General features: G+C 39.8%; 1 protein-coding gene across 1 annotated transcript; it reads left to right on the top strand.

Annotated features, from left to right (window-relative positions):
- The first annotated feature begins 10996 nt into the window (after nucleotides 1–10996).
- sox11b (SRY-box transcription factor 11b) lies at nucleotides 10997–13317 on the top strand. Its single transcript, XM_027166154.2, has one exon. The coding sequence runs from the start codon at nucleotides 11149–11151 to the stop codon at nucleotides 12304–12306; it is 1158 nt and encodes a 385-aa protein (XP_027021955.2). The 5' UTR covers nucleotides 10997–11148; the 3' UTR covers nucleotides 12307–13317.
- Nucleotides 13318–16329: the final 3012 nt, after the last annotated feature.

The following is a 16329-nucleotide window of genomic DNA, read 5'->3' as shown; positions in this document are numbered from 1 at the left end:
ACAGACGGGTGGAGGGGTTTTGTCGTATAATGGCTGCCATCCATCATTTAGGTCTATGCTTCATGTCAGTGGCCATGAGGTAAGGCTACTAGTCTAGCTGTGGAAATGGCACAGAGCACAGGGAGCACTGGGCCTCAAAATCTTTATATATATATATATATTTTTTTTTTTTTAATTTTCAAAATGAAACGAGTCAAAGCAACTTGTTTTGCCATACACTTGGATATGTTAAAGAAATAATAAGCGGCACGTTTTGACTGCCCAGAGCATAGATGCATGTTCTTTGCATGTTTCTTCGTTCCGATGTTAAACAACCACAGACTGTATTCTTTGAAGCGGCTCTAAAATAGTCCCGATGACAAAAACTCCTTCGCCTGAAAACATGTGCTGCACAGGAAGGTTAAAAATATATTCTTTTGGAGATCAGGAAACAGGAAATTGGATTACAGGCTTGCTATGGTTCACTTTATGACATGCAAACCGTAGGAATAACGTGGAAAGGAAGTCACTAGCAACCCCCCACCCCACACCTCACCACCCCATCCCACTTCAGGATAAGATTTACCAGTAAATTATAGACGGTTACAGAGGAACAGTCCTAAAACTCAATATGTATTACAGACAGGGGTCTTCTTCTGACCGGTAAAATGTACTTTCCCCATGTAAATGCCATTTGGGGATAACACGGAAGGAGAGAATGACTGACATTTGAGGAAAATTGGGAGGAGACACTTAAAAGGCAACGACGACCCTCTGATATGGAGAGCTGGAAAATAGCGGTCTATATGTGCATATTTTACAGCCTTGAACTAGCAACCCAATATTCCATTTCAGTTTATCAGCTTTTCTTGATGGCCTGCTATACCATTATAACTGCAGGAGAACTGGGAAAGAATTTGATTGCATGACTTTCTCAGATATTTGTGTTGGGTATTTTTTTTTTTTTTTTCAAATGTGCTGCTTAAGATAACATTTTGGATTGTTTTTCTTGAGTTTAGGACAATCAAAAATGAACAATTTAATGCGTCATGTGTTCATGAAGAACCTAGAGCTCTCTGGATTTTCATAACAAACCTTAAAGGCACCAGACAGCGCTACTCAGAACACCACAGCAATCAACTAGGAAGCGTGAAAGTTTCTTTCTTTGAAACACATGAAGCCAGCACAGCACACAAAGAGTAAAAGGTTATCTGACTTCCTCCACATATACAATATAAGCTCACAGGTTTGTGGTAGGCTAGTTTTGCTGTGATTGACAGGGAACATTGAGTATTATTGTCCCTCACGTGCATAGAGAATGGTTTGGGTATTGCTGGGATTTGAACTCATACTCCTGACGAATGCTATGCTATTGACTTAATAAGAACAAATTAAACCGAACAAAGGCTATTTATTGGCATTTGACTAGATTTTCTTCAAATGTATTGCCTACAAAGCATCAACTTTAACATACATTACAGTTAATAACATTTCATGCTTGAATTGCAATAAATTTGCCCGAACAGCTGGTAAAAATTTTTTTTCCAATTCTATTGCTTTGAAATGCTGAGACGTTGTCAACTTTTAATTAAGTATTTAATTGAAAGAATTTGATAATTCATGCCCTAGCAAGAGATGAAAATGGTGAGAGATATTTAAAACAAATGTTTAAAAAAAAAGACCCTCAGAATTTCATTACAAAATAAATCTTGGCCAAAGGTCACATGTTAATTATAAATATTAAGTAACTGAAGGTGGACTATGGTTATAAACAGTCCAGAAGAACAAAAAGAAGCCAACAGAGCTGTAAAACTGTTATCTTTACCAAAAGTACCAGTTCAAAATTATATATAAATATACTACATTAATATCAATAATATATGCCAATATAACTGTGCTATTTTAAAATGACCAACCTCTATACAAAGAAAATGGTTAAAGCAGTGCAGTATTAATGAATGGCACACATGTAGCCATAACATCTTTTGCATAATTGTAACATGTCAGTAACCTTATGAAAAAAAAACATGGTAATCAGATCTCAAGCTCCTGCTTCCCTCCTTCACCTCCCCCTCACTCTGCTCTCAACACTGAGCCTCAGTCTGGTTCATCAGGTTCAATTCAGGCTCATTAGAGCCAGTCGATTGCAGCGTCAGTCCCTTCAGATGGGGGAAGGAATCTATCTATCTATCTATCTATCTATCTATCTATCTATCTATCTATCTATCTATCTATCTATCTATCTATCTATCTATCTATCTGTCTATCTGTCTATCTGTCTGTCTGTCTCTCTGTCTCTCTATCTTTCTGCCTGTCTCACTATCTTCCTGTCTGTCAGTCTTTCTGTCTGTCTCTCTGTCTCTCTATCTGTCTGTCTCTCTGTCTGTCTATTAGTTTGTCTGTCTGAGTCTCTATCAGTATGTCTGCCTCTCTGTCAATCTATCTGCCTCTCTGTCTGTCTATCTATCTATCTATCTATCTATCTATCTATCTATCTATCTATCTATCTATCTATCTATCTATCTATCTATCTATCTATCTATCTATCTATCTATTTGTCTGTCTGTCTCTCAGACTCTCTATCTTTCTGCCTGTCTCACTATCTTCCTGTCTGTCTCTCTGTCTCTCTATCTGTCTGTCTCTCTGTCTGTCTATTAGTTTGTCTGTCTGAGTCTCTATCAGTATGTCTGCCTCTCTGTCAATCTATCTGCCTATCTATCTATCTATCTATCTATCTATCTATCTATCTATCTATCTATCTATCTATCTATCTATCTATCTATCTATCTGCCTATCTATCTATCTATCTATCTATCTATCTATCTATCTATCTATCTATCTATCTATCTATCTATCTATCTATCTATCTATCTATCTATCTATCTATCTATCTATCTATCTATCTATCTATCTATCCGCCTGTCTGTCTGTCTGTCTGCCTGCATGTCCTCACTAGAGAAAATATATTCTTTTGGGAAATAAAATCCAAGAAACAAGATTTCTTAGAAAATATTGCTGATAAGGTCCAAGGTTGCTATGCAGGATTTTAGAAAAAAAAATCACACACTTCTCTACTTATCTAGAAATGCCAACAGCAACCAAATTCACACAGTTCTGACAATGCCATAGTTTCTAACCACTTAGAGACATAACTGAATAATAATTCTTTCTGATTGAGCAAATTATTTGTTCTTATCTGGTACAAATGGACCTATTTTACAAAGCTTGTAGGGAGGATCAAGTTCAATAGGGAGGATTTAGGGATGTGATGCAGGTTTGAGCAAAGTTTCAAAATTCATTTATATATTATACATTATTATTTTCAAAGCAAAACCTACTCGGACAATCACTCCTGCATTAAAAGGAAACTGAACCTGAAAACTAGTGGCAGCACTATAAGTGTGTCTAAGAGATGGGTTTGTCTTAGGGAGACTGAACTGTACAGGAGCTGAATAAAGGTAATGTTTTGCAAATTGATACTTGTTCTTAATAAAGAAAGAAAAAAAATCAATTCCCTGTAGCCCTGATTTATTTTCACTGCTTTTCCAACGACATTTTGGAAATTTGACCAACCTCAGATCTAAACAACACCCACTTCTAAACCCAAACACAGATAGAGAGAATATTTGATGCAATAAACAGAAGCATCAGAATCTTGATGTAGAGCTGAAGTGGGGGGTTTGTGGGACCTGTTTAATATTATGATTTATTCCACTATATTTCACTGTCACATTCAATTGCATGGACGTTTGCATGTGTGTTCACTAAACTGAAAAAGTGTGAATTGCCTGGATGGATGCTGAGAGGTGCATCTGATAAACTGTGGATAGAGTTACCTGCAGGTTGCTGTGAAGGAGTGTGCTACGTGTTTCGTGTGCTCCTGTTCAAGCTCCTTCCTCTCTCCAGGCACCAGGTAATTAACTGGAATGTCAACACGAGATGAACTGGGGTGAAATAATAGCTTCTTTTATCTACAAGCTGTGATCATTATCTTTGTATTTTTCTTATTCTACCCATCTCCGCAGCTTCCTCCCACAGCCTGCGCCCTCCATGCCATTGTCTTATTTGTTCAAAATTGATGACATCCTCTACTTACCTTTAAATTAGCCTGCCCTAAGGGTGGAGTGCTCTGAAGAGGCTTGCGGAGGAGAGAACTTCAATTTTCAAGTAGCAAAGAGCAATTTGTGAGTAAGCCTCTGACAGCTTACTAATTCAACACTTCAGGAAGGGATGAGTTCTAATGCACTGTAAATACTGTCTGGAAAAGAAAAAAAGTATCTTACATCAAAAGGTTCATTTCTTTTGCGCTTATGTAACTTCATTTTCCAATTTGCTAAGAAAAATGTAGCTAAAAAAAAGGAGCCGTACAATAAAAAGCATTATATAAATTTTTAAGTTTTGTAATTTACAATATATTAAATCAAATAATTCAGTGTATTTTATATATATTTTTTACTTAATAACACAGTCATAATAATCATAATAAACATAATATTTTTTTAATATTTTTTGTTATTGAACTGCTAAAGAGATTTTTTATGTTAAACCTAATTGATTTAAAGTATCTTCCCTGACAATTAATTTATGTCTACTACACCATACCTCCAGAGTGACAAGTTATAGCATTGGTAAACTATGTGAACTAAAAATTATAATATAATGCTGTATGGTCATTTTCTTCCTGACAATCAGAAACATAAAGAAAGTCAAAGTTTTAAAGTCTGCTCCTCTTTCAGCGGTAAGATGAACAGGTAGAGAATGGATGGCTCTTGCCCAACCTTGCCATAAGGTCTGGCACAGTGTTACATAACTATGTCTCATTGTCAGGCTGAGTGAAACAAATTTAAAACCAGTACAGTCACAGCATCTATTTCAGCAGCTAAGCAACAAGCAGTGAAATAGTAATAACTCTTATAAAGTAAAACTAAAAGAAACACAATGCAGGTCTACTTTTACACAGTAAAGAAATTAAATGTCTTAAATTATTAAATTAATAATAATAATAAACTTGCCATGAGATTTTGGCTAAAAATTTGTTTGGATATACTGTGGAACCAAACACAGGGCTTAATTTCAAGATTTAATGTACAACATTTTATTGATCTTATACACAATTATATACAGTATACAACTTGCAATGGAATGAAAATCCAAGCCACTCTGACTAAGACTGTGCATACAAATAAACTAAATAAAGAAAGTAGAAAGAAAATAAATAGAAATAACATTCCATGTAGTCCGCAGTATTATGAATGACTGAATGAAAGTTATGTATGTGGGATGTAAGTGGATTTCATTCACACGTCCATTTACTGAACCCATCATCTTACACAGGGTCACAGGGAGCCTGGAGCCTATCCAAAGGACTCAAGGCACAAAGCAGTGGACACACAGGGGGTGGTTCCAGTCCATCACAGGGCACAATCACACTTACACACTAAAGATAATTTAGAGATGCCAGTCAGCCTACAACACATGTCTTAAGTCAGCGAGAAGAAAACAGTGCTCCTGAGAAGAAACCGCTATAGCACAGGGAGAACACCGTACACTCCACACTTGCAGGATAAAGGTGGAAATCGAACCTCTAATTCCCCTTTGGTGTGAGTCAACAGTGCTAACAACTAAGCCACTGCGCCCCCCCCCCCCCCCCCAGATGACATCTACATGCAAAAAAAAAAAACACTCCATTGTAAATTATGTCAATTTGTAATTGCATTCATGTTTGAGATTTACACACCAGGCTGTATTGGATATATCAGAAGTTCTTCATGTCCAACTGCACTTAGGAACAGTGCTAAGTACACCTGCTTCAGTGGGGGTTATGCATAAATGCACATTCCTCATGAATAATGAAGTGAACTGTTTAACAGTGCAGCATGTGAAGCAAACACTCTGGAGCTAGAAGAGCTCTAGTCTTTTTCTTTAAAGTTTCCGTAATCAAGAGTATAGCGCACAACAATGTTAAAATGTCAAGCGTTAGTTGTCAGAATGTGTTGTTTCATTTTCTATAACAGTGTGACTCTGACATGAGTTAAAGCTGCCAATCACAGCTTTATGTTAATGTGCTCATTCAAAAATATTAGCATTTCTATAGTAACTCTTAGGGACTTGTATGGTGAACAATTCACTCATAATCTAGATGTAATAATGAACAGAAAAACTGTTAGTTTAAAAGGGAATATGTTATAGTGTGAATTATTCCACAAGAAATAGCCATTTAACATTAATGGAAAAAGTCAGAATTTGTAACAGTCACCGTTCATCTGGTTTCTCTGTAACGTACCAAGCCGCCTTATCGAATTCTTACAATTCTGTCTCTTTATCTTCAAATGAGAGGGTGTTTATAACTAGCTAGCCTTCTAGCTATCTTGTTTTGCTGTTGATATTCCATAACAGTTCAATGCATACTATAAACAGATAATAAAAAAGTATAAAATGTCAAGCTGGTGTAATGAGTGGCATATTAGTTAGCACATTTGCACCTTGAGGTCACGGTTTGATTCCCATCTCCACCCTGCATGCACAGATTTGTGTGTTGTCCATGTGCTTCAGGGGTTTCCTCTGGATACTCTGGTTTCTTCCCCAGTCTAATAGCATACACTGTAGGCTGACTGGCATGTCTACACTGTCTGTAGTGTGTGAATGTATGAGTGTGTTTCTGTGTGAGTGTGCCCTGTACCCAGTTTGCATTCAGTCCAGTATGTCCTCTGCCTTGTGCCCTCAGACTCCGGGTCCTCTCTGACACTGTGTAGGATAAATGATACAGAAAATGGCTAAATGGAAATTACTGTGGTACAAGAAGAATGATATGCTTTATGATGTACCATTTTTGTAAAATAATACAAAAATCAGACTCACCACCATGTAATTGATCATTTTCCTAAAACAACATGCCCGTACGTGTTTCATTTCTTAGACATATTTTTATATTTGTACTTAATATTTAATACTTAACTGAGCAATTGAGGGTTAAGAGCCTTGCTCAAGGGCCCAGCTGTGGCAGCTTGGTGGTCCTCGGATGTGAACTTACAACCTTGCTAAAAACTGCACTGTAAAAGTTTTTCATGCAGCTACACCTGGTAAACTGATCTCACTTATTTTTTCTTATTCCTGCAAGATGACTGTCCAAAAAATATGAACCCTTAGCCAAACCTTTTATCTTATGTTTTGCCATCGCATTTTTCTCCAGTCGAATCATACTGGCTTCAGTCATTAAGCCCAAACATACTATAGGCCAGTTGAGACTGCATCCTCTGCAATCAAAACTGTCCATACAGTGCACAAATCAGGGCAGGCCATATTGATGATATAATATAACAACAACCCTATTGTGGATCATCCATCTTGCCCTTTGCCAATCCACACATATGAAATGTAGAGCGAAGAGATATGGCACCTAATAGGCTTCAGTAAATCAATAATTTTGAAAAGGGCACATAAGCACATGCAAGCTGATGTCCACTCGGTTCTTTCTGCCAGTGTCAGAGAGCTGAAAAAAGAGCTCCCTCCCGCAGGCAGAGCAATCCATCAACACAGGACCTGGCCTTCAGACTAAACACACTCTCATTATAGCAGGTCAGGGTCTCAAAAAGCCTCTGCATACATGTTTACTATTACCACACAAATGACCAAACAAGTGTGCTATCATGGGAAGACAACAAACAACGACTACCTTACTGAACACATGCTATGTGGTAGCTCAACTAACAGTGTAGTGACGGCCAATTACAGCTTAGCTGATTGATGAAAAAGAAATACTTTCAACATTTCTTAGGCAAGCACTAGGAATAAGCATTCACTGGTTCCTGAAGGGAAGAATCTTACATAATATTTACTTCAGGAAAGACTGGAAATGAGCTTCAGACCTGGCTGTATACCGTAAACCGGATACGGATTCAGAAACACTTAACATTTCTGCTGCATGATCCCAGATAACAAACTTTTAGGATAGCAGACCGTTACCAAGAACATTTCATCTGTCCTACAGAGGTCTTTCAATGCTATTGAAATATTTAATCTGTAAATAAATTACCACCATTCTTGTTTACCTAGCAACAGTATATGAGAAACATTCTTATAACATGGTAGAGCATTTTTGTAATGTTACAGCCTAAACTTCTTAGAAACTATCACTTTGCTGAAAGGTCAGTTAACATTTTCCGTCGATAGGGTTTGAGATTAATTCTGAACAAGCTTTATTTTAAAGAACAGGAAATGACTGTTTACTAAAATGAACCTCAGGGATTTTCAAGCCAATGATAAATATCAGCATGCTTATATTTATATGAAATAAAGTAGTAGTAGTATGTTGTGATGTAAGTACATTGACCAGGCATAAGCGCCGGCAAAATAACCATAAATTAAAAAAAAAAAGATGAAAAAGGCTTACACAACTCACTCTACTATGTACACAGAGGTGTTTGCATGGCTTCAGAGAACAGTAGTGTGTGTGTGTGTGTGTGTGTGTGTGTGTGTGTGTGTGTGTGTGTGTGTGTGTGTGTGTGTGTGTGTGTGTGTGTGTGTGTGTGTGTGGGTGTGCAGACAAACACTCACCAGAGTGTTAAGGACACCTTGTTTATGTTCTCGTCAAGAGGCAGTGGGGGATTCATATGTTCAAAGTTGGGGGACATGGAATCATTATAGTATGTATTGCACTTCTGAGGCTGCTTATCTAACCCTGATAACAACACTCTTCTCCACAGCCATGTTATTTCAAATAGAGAAAGTGAAGTAATGGAAAAACAGTGGGGTTTGTAACCTAAGACAGATTTGCCTTTTATATACGCAATGCAATCTTTTACATTTCTTTAAAGAACTAGTTTGAAACAGTTGAATAAATACACATTGCAATTCTTAATGAGAAGAAACTAACAATGTGCTTTCCACGTACAGTTTACAAGCACCAAGGTCCTTAGGTAAGTGACATCTATAAGCTAACCCTGTAAGCCCCAGTAAACTCTTGGCAACTGCTTATTCACACTGCTTTACAGCCCCCAGAAACAAAAGTGTGACATAACACTCTCAACAGGCCATTTGCATACCTGCTGAACTGTGCTTTTGAGTTCACACGTCTAACGGCGGCCATTAGCTGAGCCATGTCCCCCAGACCAAAGCTGGCTGTCGCATTCCTAATCAATGGCCAGGATGTAGCCCAAGTTAACTCATTTATGTGAATAAAACGCTCCACTCAAACTGAACGGCTACCTCTGAAAGTGTTACATTTGTTTTCTATAGTTTGCACTTGAAGGTAAAAGATAAAAATAAATAAATAAATAAATAAATAAATAAATAAATAAAAATAATTTCCAAAGCAATTCATGTGTCAGTAGAATAATCAGAGATATGTCTAAAATGAGAAATTTTATTAGTGAGTGTGCCTGCCACACTCGGCGGCCTGCAGTTCCCTAATCCGAATTTAGCCTTTTGTGAGCTGACAAGATTGGAGGAATATCGAACACACCAGTCTGGGGGCCATTCAGAAGGAATACATTCCTTCATCTTCAATATCAGATAGTGGATAGTCAGGGCTGCCTATCGATCCTTTCCTTCTGTGCTGCTGTGGGGGGAGCAGTAGCGCCCAGTCTTTGGACGATAAGCACCAGCCAGGAGATGAGTCATTCCCATCTGGAGGGCTTTCTTTCTTTCAGTGTCTCTCTTCTTTTTCTCTGTCTCACACTTTCAATCTATCTTGCTGTCTGATTCTTTCTTTCCTTCTCTCTCTGATAGGTATGTTATAAAAGTGGCATCTAATTTACTGTTACACAGCAGTACTCAGAGGAGGAGGCTATAATTGATGGGGGTAGGGGTGCAGCAAGAAACACTTAATGTGATAATAAGAATTCTTAAAAAGACACCATCCTAAGCGTTTCACCCAACCCCCAAACCCCTGTACACATTTAAGTATACTCGAGCAAAAATCCATTAGTTAGTACCATTTCTTTATTAAATTCTTTGATGATTATAGAAAACCTGACGTAAAACAACAGACCCTGAACTAAAATAAATCATGAGAAGTCTAAAATGTCTCAAGCCATGGCATGATTGCAGACATTTAAATCACTGACAGGTGGTCACTCTGGTTAGCCGCCTCAGCAGTCGGTCAGTGACGTGGGCCAGTAGCAGCGTGTCGTGCTGGTTGAAATGAATCTGAAGCTATATCTCGGTATCTCTGTGTAAAAGTGACCGTGCACTGCCTGCAGGGGGAAAGATCCAGGGCAAGATCTTCTCGCTGCATGTCTAATGTGTCACCACATGAGAATAGCAGAAAGAAGGCAGCACTTTGCTAGTGGTGGCTGGGCACTGTGATTGCAGAGGGGTAAATGATTGCCCTCTAGGGGACAGAGAGAGTGTAAGAGAGAGAGAGAGGAGAGAGAGAAAAGAGAGAGAGAGAGAGAGAGAGACTGCTTATCAGTTGAGGCTTGGCAGCCACCGAAAGCTGCTGGTGTCTGTGGTGGCCTGCCAGGAAAGAGCTTCTTGTCCTACTTGATACAAAAAATTCCTTCCTCATTTTCCTTACATATCTTTGCAGACGTATAAATGCCCAAGCATTACAGTAGTAAAGTCTTTCCATAAATATTTGAAATTCATGTAACATTAAAGGTTTATTAGTAGATTATGCATGCTGTATAGACACAGTGTATTATTTTGTATTGTAAAGAACATTATTATAAAATATTACAAACAACTAAACATCATAAGCACTGAAGCTCATGCACCAGCAAGACCTTTTAATTAAATGGAGGGAAGACCAATAAATATTAGTTTATTTCGAGATGGCCTAAAACCCAAAATGTCTTATCTGCTGGTTTCGGGCAGTAAACTGATGTCTATGTGTTTGACAAGACTATGTTTTTTCAAATTCCCCATGTGCTTCTGACACTGATAACCCCGCCCACAAAAACCCTCCACCAATAAAATCTCAGCAGCAGAAGCGAGGAGTTAAGGGATCAGCCGAAGGAGCTTGAGGGGCGGGGTCAAGCCGAGCTATTGGATAATTATAAGTGACGTAGCAGGCGTGGAAAAAAACGCCGAGAAGTAGTTAAGAAGGGAGCCAGTAACTTTGGAAAGAGGTTTGATTTGAGCTTTAAGGCTGCGAAAAGGAGAAGAAATCAGTACGACTGGGGGGAAAAGCGTCTGAACGTGAGGACGTGTGAGGCCGCACAGCGGATCATGGTACAGCAAAGTGAACACAGCGAGACGGAGAGCGGCGCGTCCCGAGAAGCAACAGACACGGAGGAGACGGAGATGAGCGTCTGCAGCCCCGCGCCGCCAAAGCCGGACTGGTGCCGGACGGCCACCGGACACATCAAGCGGCCCATGAACGCGTTTATGGTGTGGTCGAAGATCGAGCGGAGGAAGATCATGGAGCAGTCTCCGGACATGCACAACGCAGAGATCTCCAAAAGACTCGGCAAGCGCTGGAAAATGCTGAAAGACAGCGAGAAGATCCCGTTTATCCGGGAAGCAGAGCGGCTGCGCCTGCAGCACATGGCCGACTATCCAGACTACAAGTACAGACCTAAGAAGAAGCCAAAGCTGGACAACACTTCAAAACCGGGCGCGCTGTCGCCAGAGAAAAACGGCAACAAGGCTGTCAAAGCTGCCGCAAAGAAATGCACAAAGATCAAGCCGAGCAAGCCGGGGAGTGTCGGCGTCAGTGCCAGAGGTGCGCAAGACGTGCGGTGCAGCTACGCGTTCACTAACTTAAAAGTCAGCAAGTCGGTCAAGAGAGAACTTACGGACGACGAAGACGACGATGAAGACGACGACGACGATGATGACGATGAGGACGACTACGATGACGAGTCTCCGGGGCGCTTTAAAACTGAGGACGACGAGGAGAGCCTGAGGCCGTACGGTGTGGCCAAAGTGCCGGCGAGTCCCACGCTGAGTTCAGCCGCGGAGTCGGAGGGCGCGAGCATGTACGAGGAGACGTCCGTTCGTGCGAATGCATCGGCCGGATCCAGACTTTTTTACAGCTTCAAGAACATCACGAAGCAGCAACAGCCGCACAACGTTAGCCGGTCCTCTGCGCTCACGCCGGCTCCGTCTTTCCGCTCTGCGTCCATCTCGTCGTCATCGTGCGGCGAGGACGCGGACGACCTGCTGGTCGACTTCAGCTTGAACTTGGCAGCGGGCGGAGAACCGACCAGCCACGCTTCAGGGAACTTGTGCCTCTCTCTGGTGGATAAGGACTTGGACTCGTTCAGCGAGGGCAGCCTCGGATCCCACTTCGAGTTCCCGGACTACTGCACTCCAGAGTTGAGCGAGATGATCGCAGGGGACTGGCTTGAGGCCAACTTCTCTGACTTGGTGTTCACCTACTAACAGGCCCAACTGTCCTCGGTCAGCGAGGAGAAAGGCGCATCTTCAGGTTCTTTCAGACTCGCCTCTTGGGTTTGTGCCCCTTCCGGGTGGCGCAAGGAGGAAATGGAAGCGGACGCGCCAGGACAAAAAGTAACGTTTGTCACCGCCACAGGGTTTTTATGGGTGTTTAATTCAGTGTGAGGCCGCAGGTGGAGAGAAAAATGTCAAAAAATGAACTATGCATTCACATCCCACCTCTAGTGTCTACTGGGAGCTGAAAGTGCGGCTGCTCCTCGGAAGGAGGCGAGTCTACACCACTTCAGGATGTTCACTTTTCCAGAGGGTTTTATGTGTTTTTTTTTTTTTTTTTCCTTTTTTTTTCTGTATGCCACAAATTAGTTTTTTGTAACCCTCCAGCCAATGGAGATGTGGAGATTAAACTGTTCTAGGACACAGGTATGGCAGGAAGAGTTTTTGATACATAACCAACATACCTCATCTTTTAAAAAAATGCGAAAAGTGATATTTTCTGGCATATTTTTGTACAGTTAGGGAATGTTCTTACTGTGCTCTCAGTGAGGTTTCTTCAGGCACTTCTACCCGGTTTCATTGATTCAAGCATGCAAGGGTTAAATGACATCATCTTTGCAACTTAAATGCCTTGGTATGATTTTCACATTCTAGGCTGTGTACAGGTGTAGATCTGAACATGCGTTTCTCTAGAGATGTACAATGGAATTGGGGAATTCTAGGCCTCATTGCTGGTACTAGATCCAAGATTGTATATGTTCTGTAATATAGTAAAAGCTAGGAGTTTATGTATATCAGTGTGAATGGGTCCCAAATAGCAGGTGTGAAACTTAAAAAAAAATTGTTTTGCATTTTTACCATCTTAATGGCATTTTTTTATTTTTCATTATTTTGTGCAATATACTCTTGAAATGGACCATCTGCGTTTTGTAGCAAAGGAAAATGCGTTACATGTCGTCATGCTGAAGTCTGTATCTTGACAAATAAATCAGCTGGAACTGATCGCATGTATGTCTGCTTTATTGTGTGTGTGATAAGTGATTGCAATCAAGGCCATCTTGTTGCATGCGAGTGTTGACTGTCTCTATTCCTCTTGCCTCCTTCTTCTCACTTTTTAAAAGCAGCAAAGTCTTTTGTCTCAGTATATAAATCAAATCTCACACTCTTAATTGGTCACTCTTGATTGGTCAAATTTCTCCCCCCAGTGGGAAGCTTGATTTAAGCCTCTTTTCATTCAGCAGTCGCCGGACTTCAGTGTGTCAATGCAGCTGTTTCCATGTTGACAGCCTCTCTACTTACAATGGCAACAGGAATCAAATTCGCAAGTTATGTTATTATACTTACTGATAAATTTTCAAAGGAAAAGCTTTATGATTTTCAAAAACCGGGTCACAGGACCACAAAGTACTGTTATAAATATACATATATGTGCATGTTATATATAAATAGCTTTAACTCTAAAATGCAATCAAAACACAATTGTTGACTTTTCCTCTGCTTTCATAGCTGGCATGAGGACGGATATCTAACAGTATACAACAACATTCCTGCCTTGGTTTGCCACATATGTTAATCTATAGGTAGAAAGTCTCTTTCTGGAGGCCTGCAATGCTTGTATGGCTTTGATTATCTGTTCCCCTGTTCTTTTTGGGAGTGTATATTACTGCTCAGATAACTACTGAAAGGGCCATTTCTAGGATAACATGTTCTTTGAAAGATCCACCGGCTAAGATAAAGCCAAGGAATCTCCAAAGCAAAGAGAACGATTTGCTTCTAGGTACACAGTTTGAAAATATAGTTAAAAATGCTTCAAAGATCTTTGCCAAGTTGATTAACATTCTGATCATATTTGTTGGGGCACTGAATCTGTATTTGGCCATATGTTGACACAGCATATCAACCGTGACCAGACCCATTATGTGTCTGTTCTTTCCACTGATGTGCAGGTTGTTCAGGCACTTCTGGGTTATAGTACAGTAGGTGGGTTATGTTAAAAGTCATTCCAGTAGCTAGTCTAATGCTTGATTAGCACAGGTAGCTAAGAGTGCTTCAAGAGTTCATAATGATGAAGGGTCTGATAGTGGACACTTGACACTAACACTTTCTTTTAATATATTGACTACAAAGTACAGATTTCTCCTCATTAAACACTCTCAATTGATGATTTAGGCATGAAAATCTCCATGAGCTATTGAACAAATGAACATCACTGATATCATCATTAACACATATATCCTTTCTTCCCCCAATTTCATCATTAATATTTATGCACTTATTCGAGAATATGGGATGAAGGAACATTTTCAGGTGTGTTTATCTGGAATTGGATAGACAAACAAATCTAAACAAAAATACATTCATTATTAGGAGAGATGGTTATTGTTACATACCATATCTAACGTGATTACCTGACTGCATTCATGCATGAATGCGAAAGAAGCTTTTGATATGCGCACATGTGCAGCTTGTAAAAGATCTGAATGAAGATGATATGGTGGTGTCTACACAAGTTCAGCACTCAGCTGGAAGCCTTCCTCCCCCTCCCACTCGCATTTACAGCCTTTCTGTTGCGTGTTTATTAGCTGCTCTGTTGCCTCAAAAGACTATCAAGATGACAGAAAATAACAAGCAAAGCAAATTATTGACACTCATGCTGCAGAAAGCGCGTCTGAACAGTCATCCTAACTACTCCCTGTGCAGACCCAGATGGTGGGCTGGTGTGAAGCTGCCTGTTCGTCTCTCTGTAGCACTGCCTAAACCCAAACAGATCTGTTTATAAGATTTGCAAGCAAAATCGTACGCTGTTGCTTCCAGAACCAGAAACTGGCATGCTCACTTAGATACGCTCGGCAAGCATCTGGCCTGTTAATGCAATTAGTAAGCATTACACAAATTGTTTTTTTTTTATTTTAAAAAAATAGACATTTTTTTAAAGATGGAATTTAGCAATTTTTTTTCTTCAAAGCAATAATCGTAGAAGGGGAAAAAATTCATACAAAACACTTGCACTGTGAGTTGGGATTAATTTCTGAAAGCATTCGAGGGAGACGATCCAAAAACAAGTGACTGAACAGAGATTTTAAGTAGCTATTATTCACAGCATGTCATCTGTTTGAAATTTAAGCGATAGTCATGTTTTCTGGATTGTCTGATATTTGTGAATTAGTTCATACAGCTACATTGTCTGGTCTGTTGACAGCATCACACCCAGCATTTCTATACTGTCAGGTCAGTTTTAAGTGATAGCCCTGTCGAGCAGGAGACTAATGTTCCAGGAATTTGCAGGAATAAAGCTTCCATATGACAAATCCAGAAATCCTTATAAAAATGGAGTGGTTATTTACAAGAATGCAAGTCACAAAGTCCTTGATATACTATTTGTAGGTAACATTAATATTTAAGAGATTGCTTCTTTAGTCTTGGAGGTATGGTGGTGCAGAATCTACATTCATGCCACCTCCTGGGTCCCCGGGTTCAGTTCTGGTTTAAATATTTGGTTGCTGTGGCGTTTCAAAGCATGTTTTCTCCAGATTTCCTCTGGATATCTTCCAACCTTTAAGAATCATGCTGGTAGGTGGATTAGTGTCTCCGAATTGACACTAAGTATATATTCCAACCTCACACATAGGAATCCTGGGATGGCCCTGAGGAGGATAAAGCGATTACTGAAGATGACTAAAAATGAAAATAAATGTTTCTTTAGGAGTGCTGCATAATCCTACACTGTTCAAAGCTACAGATCATGACTTCTTGTGAGAGCTCTTTCTTAACTTAAGCAAAGAAGCAAAGGATCCCTCCATTTTTTGTCACATTTATTCTACACAAGGTAATGGGGAACCTGGAGCAACAATTGGGGCTGATAGCATGTAGTGTAACAATTGGGGCTGATATTCAAATAAGTACATGTAGTAATGTCACAAAAACTGATCTCACAACAGAAAGCACAACACGTTTACGTACAGGATAAAGTTTCCATCAAAGCCTGGTACTGTTGTCTGACTATGAGCATTTTAA

The sequence above is a fragment of the Tachysurus fulvidraco genome, chromosome 16 (assembly GCF_022655615.1).
Source record: "Tachysurus fulvidraco isolate hzauxx_2018 chromosome 16, HZAU_PFXX_2.0, whole genome shotgun sequence".
Taxonomy (NCBI): domain Eukaryota; kingdom Metazoa; phylum Chordata; class Actinopteri; order Siluriformes; family Bagridae; genus Tachysurus; species Tachysurus fulvidraco.
Note: the sequence above shows the minus strand (reverse complement) of the source record. Positions and strands in the feature narration are given on the sequence as shown.

Coding starts and splice junctions, on each gene's coding strand:
- sox11b (XM_027166154.2), top strand. CDS start 11,149: ATGGTACAGCAAAGTGAACACAGCGAGACGGAGAGCGGCGCGTCCCGA.